The 8636-nt window shown below is 47.2% G+C and overlaps 2 protein-coding genes across 7 annotated transcripts; both read left to right on the top strand.

Annotated features, from left to right (window-relative positions):
- The first annotated feature begins 533 nt into the window (after nt 1–533).
- LOC123105204 (DNA-directed RNA polymerase III subunit RPC8) lies at nt 534–5460 on the top strand. Of its 6 annotated transcripts, none has more exons than XM_044527223.1 (6): nt 534–898; nt 1247–1354; nt 1576–1829; nt 1954–2049; nt 2737–2824; nt 4525–5460. In XM_044527223.1, exons 3-6 carry the CDS (start codon nt 1719–1721, stop codon nt 4725–4727), a joined length of 498 nt encoding a protein of 165 aa, XP_044383158.1. In that variant the 5' UTR covers nt 534–898; nt 1247–1354; nt 1576–1718; the 3' UTR covers nt 4728–5460. The 6 variants fall into 6 exon arrangements, with proteins under 6 accessions (XP_044383158.1, XP_044383157.1, XP_044383160.1 ...); XM_044527222.1 differs by having other exon boundaries at nt 1247–1392; XM_044527225.1 differs by having other exon boundaries at nt 1187–1392.
- On the top strand, nt 3151–7845 carry LOC123105203 (cytochrome P450 709B2). Its single transcript, XM_044527220.1, has 5 exons — nt 3151–5780; nt 5869–6092; nt 6175–6419; nt 6483–6843; nt 6925–7845. Exons 1-5 carry the CDS (start codon nt 5510–5512, stop codon nt 7363–7365), a joined length of 1542 nt encoding a protein of 513 aa, XP_044383155.1. The 5' UTR covers nt 3151–5509; the 3' UTR covers nt 7366–7845.
- Nucleotides 7846–8636: the final 791 nt, after the last annotated feature.

The following is an 8636-nucleotide window of genomic DNA, read 5'->3' as shown; positions in this document are numbered from 1 at the left end:
TTCAGTGTCTCGAACATAGCAGTGGAACTAAAACGGCGCGTCGTGTTCAGCTTCCCGATTGCCATCCACCGTGCCTCTGCCTCAAATTTCCTCAACTCCTCCTCGCCTACGACCACGTCATCCAACTCCTCGCCCTTCAGATCGAGGTGCTGCAGCATCTCCTCCAAGTTCCTTCCGGTCCAGCCGGTCGTCGATGAGGATCCTTCCGGAGTCGCCATCTAGGGTTAGGCCAAGTAGAACCCCGCGTGGAAAAAAGAAGGCTCCGATCCTAAACTCCCAGCAGCAGACCAGGGAGGTGTGCGCTAGCAGGAGGAGGACCGGCAGCCGGGGAAAAAACTCACAACGGCGATGGGATCGCCGTCGGAGGACGAGAAACCCTCGCATCATGTTTCTTTTTTGAGAATGAGAATTGGCGGCGGGCCATTCCCAAGGCGAAGCAGGGTGCCAGGCACCCAGGGCCACTAGGCCCAGGGCGTAGGATTATTTTAGCGCAGCCAAGGCCCAGTTCCCAGCCCAAACACACACAACGTATCCCAGCCCAAACGCCACGAGCTCTACGACGCACGCTTCCCTCAATCAAAAAAAGAAAAAGAAAAACCTAACGCACGGAGGCTGAACGGACGCACGCACTCCGGCGCCGCCTCCCCGTTCCCGGCCTCCCCCCCGCGCTCAGTGGCCGTGCCCCTTGCATCCTGGCCGTGCTGCACTGCTTCTGCGTTGCGCCGTGCGCCCCTGCTGGCTCCGGCCAGCCGGCCTTCCCCCGCGGCGGCGACGAGCAGAGCAGCCGACGAGGCGACGAAGGACTCTTCCGCTGCGCCCCGGGCCCGTGATTCTGCCGCCGCCGGCTCTGTGTGACCTGCCGCTGGCTACTGCCGCCGCCGCGCCCTTAGTCTCGCTGGTAATTTGGTCTTGTTGAATTGGTGTATGAATTCTCTGATTGTCACAGTGAATAGATGATTTAAATGTTGGACTGGAACTCGAATTGATTCATTTTGCAGAAATAGAAATTGGTGTATGCATTGTCTGATTGTCACCATAGATGATTTGTAGCTTTGTCATGTTTTATCTCTTTTGTTAGATTGTTAAGCATTGAGATTAAATTCTAGATTTATTGAGCAACTGGGCTTTATTTCCCATGGGGCATTTCTGGGGTGTCATAAGTGCCAAAGTTTTTCAATGTTGACAGAAAATAAATTTGGCCCGGGGTTTGCTTCAATCCTGACAACGCCACTGGCCATTCCTACAGTGCCGGCGACGAGCGGCGGAGCAGGAGGAGGCGCCCGGCGACTCGGATGAGATGAACTGCACTGGAAATTTTCAGTCCCATACTGCTAACTGACCAGGGAAATGACTGGTCTGTGAACTTCGGCTCAATAGAGTTGAGAGCCACTAGTGAGTAGAGAGTGTATACTATACAGTAGAGGACTAGTTATTGTTGTGTGTGTTTGCAGAGTTTATGATTCAAAATATTACACAAGTACTATCTGCCCTGCCCCAAATTGTTTCTTTCTGACCAGATATCACAGAAATAAACAAACAGTTTCAGTGATTTCATTTCATTCAAACTAACTTCAGATAAGCCATCAAAGAAGTGGGCAAGCATTTTTAGAAAAGAGAGCAAATGCGCACAACTTAAGGGAATATGGGTCTCCTTTTGGCGAAAGCATCAATTCCCCCAGTAGTCTCTTAATCAGTTCGGATGCTACTGTACGTGAAGGATGTTCGTTCTGAGCCAGATTGAGCACAACCTGCCGATGCCTCCGCACTTGCTGAATCGCCCTCTTGTCGACGCCATCAAGGCCGAGCTCGAGAGGCTCTTCCTGGATAAGGTAGTGTGAACTTGGGTCACATAATCATCACTACATGCCAAGATTTTGTTCACAATACCAGAATTCTTTACCACCCAATGGTTCTTAAATGTATTTCTAAATCTATGTTTGGAATTGCACTGAGGTGGTTGCAAATCTCGGGCTCTGCGTGTCCGTCTATGACATCCTTTCCGTTGAAGGCGGATTCATCTTTCCAGGAGAGAGCTGCTCGACGTATAAAGTAATTTGTGCTATCATTTTTGTCATCCATTTATGTTTATTAAAGAATGGGAGATGTTACTACTTGCTAATTCTGTATGTTGTTTAGTATATGCTCTGTAAGCTCTGTCAAGATCAATGCCTAAAAGGGTGACTACATTGCTTTTCCACGCCCTTCTGTTTGTGCAGTTGAGTTGGATACCTGAAGTTCCAGTATGTTTAAGTTCTTTCCTGTGCAGTTTCTCACTGTTGCATGTAACCCCAGAGCCTTCTTAGTAGTGCCTAGCATATGATTGATGTGCTTGCATAGAACTAAAAGTTTTGGGATTGATATGGTAAGTTTGTCACCTGGGTAGTTTGTCTCTTAGACACTAAACTGTTTAATATTAGTTTTAAACAACTACAACTTTGAATAGCAGTAGTTCCCCTCAATTTTTACTTATTTAGCCGACTACTTGGTGCCAAGATCCAGTTTGCCTTGCTGTTAGTTAATGCTGATTATTTCTCTGGCTCAAGTCGGTAGTCTTGTTGTTTCCTAGCCGGTGTGCTACTTCTTTTGAACGACTCACTGTAAATAGTATGTGAAATTTGTACCATGGTTGCACTTCTCATGTCGCTGTTAGCACAAACTTTATGATCTCGTAATCCGAGGCTTTATACATTTTATAAATCATGCTTAGATTCCCTTCATTTTCCTCATTTTGGACAGGTTTTCTTTAGGTTATTGATGTTCAGGCCCTTTCTTGGGGAGGTTATTGTTGGGAAAATCAGTGGATATGATGAGGAGGGTTTACAAGGTGACTTTGTTATTTTCTCGTTGGCTTTTTGTTTGCTAATTGATTTTCAACCTTCTGTAATCCCTTGCTTGAATTCATGCGTACTTATTGTATCGTGTCTTCAATTTTCATAACATATTGCACTGCTGGCAAACTTTTCATAATTTCATCATGATATATCCATTCTGATGCAAAAAAAATAGCATATCTGATATCTGATCCCCCCCCCCCCCCCTACATGTCAGTCCACATAGTTACTTTTGAGAAGGACCTTATTTGTTTTCTTCCGGGCATGTGGAAGTTGGTCGCACTACATCCTGATCTATAAGCTCGAACGCTGATATGGCACGATGGTACGCACATGACCCTTCTGTTGCAGGCATATTACAGTTTCATATAGAGTTCTCCTGATGTCAGTGAATTCTAAGCCCAAGTCTTCGAGTCTTTGGTTGGAGAATCTGTACGGGTTTGCCATGGACTTGTCGTTCTCTTCACACCTGTTGAGGTAGAAATCGGTAGTCGGTACAGTTATAGATATGGACACGCATATGCAGAAGGTTGATATTTCATTCAGAGTAAACGAACATACTTGGAAGTGATAGGATAGTGTGGAAAAGGACCCCTGATCAACTGGAGGAGGCAACTGCGTTGTAGTGCCGTGCCGAAGCAGAGGTAGCGGCCGCGGGCGTGGTGGTGCTCGTAGACAAGAAGATGGGCATGTACGACGTCGCGGACATCTGTGTAGATGGCGACAGCGTTGGGGTAGGCCTTCTTAGTACCCATTAGGTACCTTGCGACATGGTAATTGCTGGCATTTAAAGACCGTTGCAGCATGGGACCGATGGTCATTGGCGGCACCACAACCGCCAGCTGCAGCCCCCTCCTAGTTGCCTCCTCCGTTGCTGCCATCTCTGCCATCATCTTGGCACAACAATAATAGTTCTGCACAATGAAATTGTTAGATTCCTAAGACGACACGCACTGTTTGTTTCATACTCCCTCCATCCAAAATTACTTGTCGCAGAAATGGATGCATCTAGAACTAAAATACGTCTAGATACATCCATTTCCGTGGCAAGTAATTCCAGACCGAGGGACTACATGCGTATTATGATTGGAAATCAGCTTCGGGCCATTGCTTTTGAGCTCCTTATATCCTTGATCAATTCGCCTTTCCTATCGGTTTGGGTCTTTGGGAGGTCTTGGGTTTGACCCGACCGCGCATATTTTATTTTAGTTTTTGTTAAAAAGTTTGACTTCCAGGTGCCGCAAATTAATTGGTAACAATGTGCAAAAACAAACTGTTGAATTGGGAACAAACACTGGACCTGCCAAAAGATATGCATAGCAAGTTTCTAAGACGCTATGAGGGCCTTTTGGTATCACTTGCATTTAGAGATACTATACTAGTATATTCTTTTCAGACAGTTTCGAAAACGTCAAGTTTCCGTTTGGGATTCAGTTAAAAATGGTTGACTTTCGCCGAAATCCATCCGTTTTGGTGTTTTTTAAAATAAAGAAAAGATCAGGGGTGGCCGGTAAGAATCTATTTCAGCTGATTGCTCATCATTATTATGATTTGTGGATTGAGTTCCAAACATTGTTCTTTTTATTTTTATACATGGCTGTTTTTTTCACTTTAATTTAGTTTTTTGTGCTTAAGTATTATTGCAATGAATGTTAGGTCGCTCCAGAAATATCATACGCCTGTCTGTTTGCAGAATTCATAGTCGCTCCAGCATGTCTCGTCCAAGATGGTGTCGGGGCTTCTGTTGGGGTTCATGTGCACTGTGCCGTACGAAGAAGTGTAAACAAGGCGGCGGATGCCCATGTCCGCCGCCGCGTTCACCACGTTTCTGGTTCCCTCCACGGCGACTGGCATGAGTTCCTACACAGAGCCCCGCGGCCGAGAACAGGCAGCTAGCATTAATTATTTATATGATAATTACGTATATATGCTGCAAAATAGCAAGTGAACTGACAACATCGTTGGACACTGGAGAGGCAACATGGAAGACACCATTGCAGCCATCGAAGGCGGCACGGAGGCTGTCGTAGTCCAGGACGTCGGCGCGGCGCAAGGATAGCCTCTCATCGGCTCCCTCCAAGGTATGCAAGTGGATGTTCTTGCGGTCCGCTTCACATGATTGATGCACGACGCCAAGCAAGTGATGGACTAGCAAAGGTAACTAGCTAGGAGGTATATATGCAAGATGCATGTGCTTAGAGGTACCTGGGTCTCTAGCGGTTCCCCTGACACGGTAGCCACGGTGGAGGAGCTCCTTCACCACCCATGACCCAATGAAGCCCCCTGCCCCCGTCACACAAACTAGCTCCTGCGTTCGCTGCTTATCAGCGCTGCTGTTATTGGCCATGGAATCAATTTCTGGCTGTAACTTGCAACACTGAGAGAGACTAAATTGATTCTCTTTCCTGCTACGTACACAAACTTTCCTTGTGGGTTGCCGTGTATTTATAATGCAATGCATGCTTATACCTGGCCTGGGTCTCTATCTAATAACTTCTTAAAAAAGTTATGGCTGTGTGCATAGCCGAGGGTATTCCTCTCTTTTCGGAAAACAAATTCTAACTATAAAAATAAGCTAGGCAAGTGGGGCCTAGTGCTATATAAATACCTATATACATCAGCAACCGGAGAACAATCAGAAGTTAATTAAGCACATATATACTACCAAAAGTAGAGTCATGGAGCCTAACATGGGGCAAGCCCTGGCTGCCGTCCTCATACTGCTGGTGACCACGAGAGCACTATGGTATCTGCTTTGGAGGCCATATGCTGTGGCCAGGTGGTTCGGGCGGCAGGGCATCCAAGGTCCGCCTTACAGGTTCCTGGTTGGGTCCCTGCCGGAGTGCCAAACGATGCTGGTCGCCGGGAGAGCCAAGGCTCTGGACACCAGCTCCCACGACTGCATCACCACTGTGCAACCCTTCTTCCGGAAATGGGCCTCCCAGTATGGTAATGAACTAATTGAATGTCTGTACCCAGATCGTTATGGTGTGTAGTATAAAATATAATCACATGTATGTGCTGTGCAATTAATCAGGGAAAACATTCCTGTACTGGTTGGGGCCGACACCAGCCCTGTGTTGTACTGACATGGAGCTTGTGAAGCAAATGTTCAGCGACAGGACAGACGTGTTCCAAAAAGAATACTTGAATCCGAGCCTGGACTCAATTCTAGGGAACGGGGTCATATTTGCAAACGGAGACGACTGGAAGCGACGCCGCAAATTCGTCCACCCGGCTTTCAACCAGGAGACGATCAAGGTTACTACTTACTAAATTTTCTATATCAATTTTTTAGTGGATCGGAAGAGAACATTACATACGTTTGAATGTTTGTTTTCAGTCCATGTCAGCAATAGCGTGGGAGTGCATGCAGCAGGCTATGGAACGGTGGTGCGCCCAACTGCAAGAGCAGCAGCAAGCCGAGATAGACATGAGGCATGACTCCGACGAGATAGCCATGGGTGTCATTGTGCGAGTGATGTTGGGCAAGGACCACGAGGAGGCCCGGGAGGTGATGGTCGCCAGAAGGGAGCAGATGGAGATTGCCGCATATGCGTTCGCAGATCTCCCGTTACCTGGATTCAGGTAGAAACTCAAAAGACCGTCCAGAATGAATGAATCGGTCGAATTAATATTGGTTATTTCTAGGTACCTGCCGACACGTCGCAACCGTCGGACGTGGCAGCTCGACAAGCTCGTGACAAGCAAGATCTCGCACATCCTAAAGGCACGACTTGCCAGCAGCGTCTACGAAGATGACCTGCTCGGGCAGATGCTCCAGCTGCAGGCATGTAGAAGCAGCGCCGAGACTCTGAGCACCCAGGAGATGATTGGCGAGTGCAGGACTCTATTCGCAGCAGGGTATGAAACCAGCGCCAGCGTCATCACCTGGGCGATGTTCCTGCTCGCCAGCTACCCACGCTGGCAGGAGATGGTCAGGGAGGAGGTCGTACGGGAATATCCTGCTCACCAGCTACCCCCGGTTGACACCCTTGGCAAACTCAAGCTGGTATAGATCGACAAAAAAAATCTTATTGCATGCAGTGCACCGTGCATACATCTAATGAGTGCCTGCCGTGGTGACTTGCAGCTTAACATGTTACTCTTGGAGACACTGAGGCTCTATGGCCCCCTAACTTTCCTGCAGAGGAAGACCGTCTCGGACACCATCCTCGCCAACACGAAGGTGCCAAAAGGAACGATGATATCAATCCCGCTGCTGATGTTGCACCGGGACAAAGAGGTTTGGGGACCCGACGCTGACGAGTTTAACCCGATGAGGTTCCAGAGTGGCGTCTCGAGGGACACCAAGCTTTCACGCGCGCTGCTGGCCTTCTCATATGGGCCGAGGGTCTGTGCCGGGCAGAACTTCGCCATGGTCAAGGTGCAGATTGTGATAGCCACCATCCTCAGGAGTTTCTCCTTCTCTCTGTCCCCCAGTTACGTGCACAAGCCCAGCAATTTCGTCACCCTATTGCCCAGGTACGGGCTCCCTCTCTTCGTCAGGAACCTGCAGCAGCTGACTGAGTGATCTTCTGGAGCTCCCTCGATCTTGTTTGATGTGTCGTCATGTGCTACGCCTACACCATAATATTTACAGTAATGATAATCAGTGAGTGTTCGCTGGGAGGGATGACAATTGTGAACGTTTTGATGGCAATTGTAGTTGTCGTAAGGATGGCAAAGATGGCAATTCTAGCTTGCAAGCACGACAATTTTCTGGTGAAAAACAGAACTGCAGCGGAGGTTCCATGTTCTGACCAGCACAAATGCCACCAAAATTGTTCGCAAATGCCATCTTTCCCAGCGAATGTTTGCTGGCTATTGGGGTCCAATATTATGTACTCCCTCCGTCTCATAATATAATAGTTAATAAGCTCGGCCACTTTGGCATACACTTGTAACGTATGGTTATGTTGCTATATATATTGTTGTTCTTCCGAGCTAGCTACATACTCTGTATATGAACTTGTATGATGTGATATGTATGCAATTTGAAACCTTTTTTTAAGCACCGGACCGTACAACAACTGTTACAATGAGTGGAGCAGAAAGAACCACTCCTGCAGACAAACAACATGTTTGTCTCTGATCTTGAACTAAGCAGAATAAAATCCTCTTTAAGAGCATATCTCCAGTTATGAATGGAACGACTTGATTATACTTGTGAATGCAATTTGAAACTTTATGGCATGTACTTGTGATGTATGCATGGTTATATAGCGCGTTATCCTTGAATGGTACTACATGTATGATTACAACTCACTACAAAAACCTCAACCATATACAGTTTGGATAATTTAAACGAATACCCAAACATACGTGATAACTATGGGTGCATAACACATTAGCACCAATGTTGTCATAGAGTAACACCAGAAGATGACCCTATGAGATGTGGAGATCCTCAATAAGGACTGAAACCATATCAGTTCCACAGTCCCATGGTGCCGATTCTCAGTCCACATCCAAGAAAGTGGAGTGTAGGGTGAGGGAAGATGAAAGATGTAACGCATGAGTAGCTGTGAATAGAATAACGCCAACGGTGTGCTTTATGTACCGCGTGGACCACCCCATGGGAGCGGTGAAGGCTCCCAGCATTGGTGGGATAAAAAAACCACAACCCCTTGGGTTATCTTGCGCTTGGAAACGTGGCCAATGAGCACTCCGAGGAGATTGAAGGTACCCCCAAACTTTGTTAACCCAAAACGGAAGGTCAAGTAGTGGAGACAACAAACCCATGATCTCAAAGAGCAGCCCCAAGGCATATATGACATGCACGAGGTACTTGTTTAAGGCCTT

Source organism: Triticum aestivum, chromosome 5A (assembly GCF_018294505.1).
Source record: "Triticum aestivum cultivar Chinese Spring chromosome 5A, IWGSC CS RefSeq v2.1, whole genome shotgun sequence".
Lineage (NCBI taxonomy): Eukaryota > Viridiplantae > Streptophyta > Magnoliopsida > Poales > Poaceae > Triticum > Triticum aestivum.
The sequence above is the reverse complement of the archived record's forward strand: the minus strand, read 5'-3'. Positions and strand labels throughout refer to the sequence as shown.

What these genes read in the sequence shown, in the direction of transcription:
- LOC123105204 (XM_044527226.1), top strand. Translation starts at nt 1,719, where the DNA reads ATGTTCGTTCTGAGCCAGATTGAGCACAACCTGCCGATGCCTCCGCAC. An exon ending in AGAGCTGCTCGACGTATAAA is followed by an intron (nt 2,050 to 2,736) that starts GTAATTTGTGCT and finishes CATTTTGGACAG; the next exon opens with GTTTTCTTTAGGTTATTGAT. An exon ending in TGATGAGGAGGGTTTACAAG is followed by an intron (nt 2,825 to 4,524) that starts GTGACTTTGTTA and finishes GTCTGTTTGCAG; the next exon opens with AATTCATAGTCGCTCCAGCA.
- LOC123105203 (XM_044527220.1), top strand. Translation starts at nt 5,510, where the DNA reads ATGGAGCCTAACATGGGGCAAGCCCTGGCTGCCGTCCTCATACTGCTG. An exon ending in GAAATGGGCCTCCCAGTATG is followed by an intron (nt 5,781 to 5,868) that starts GTAATGAACTAA and finishes GCAATTAATCAG; the next exon opens with GGAAAACATTCCTGTACTGG. An exon ending in CCCTTGGCAAACTCAAGCTG is followed by an intron (nt 6,844 to 6,924) that starts GTATAGATCGAC and finishes GGTGACTTGCAG; the next exon opens with CTTAACATGTTACTCTTGGA.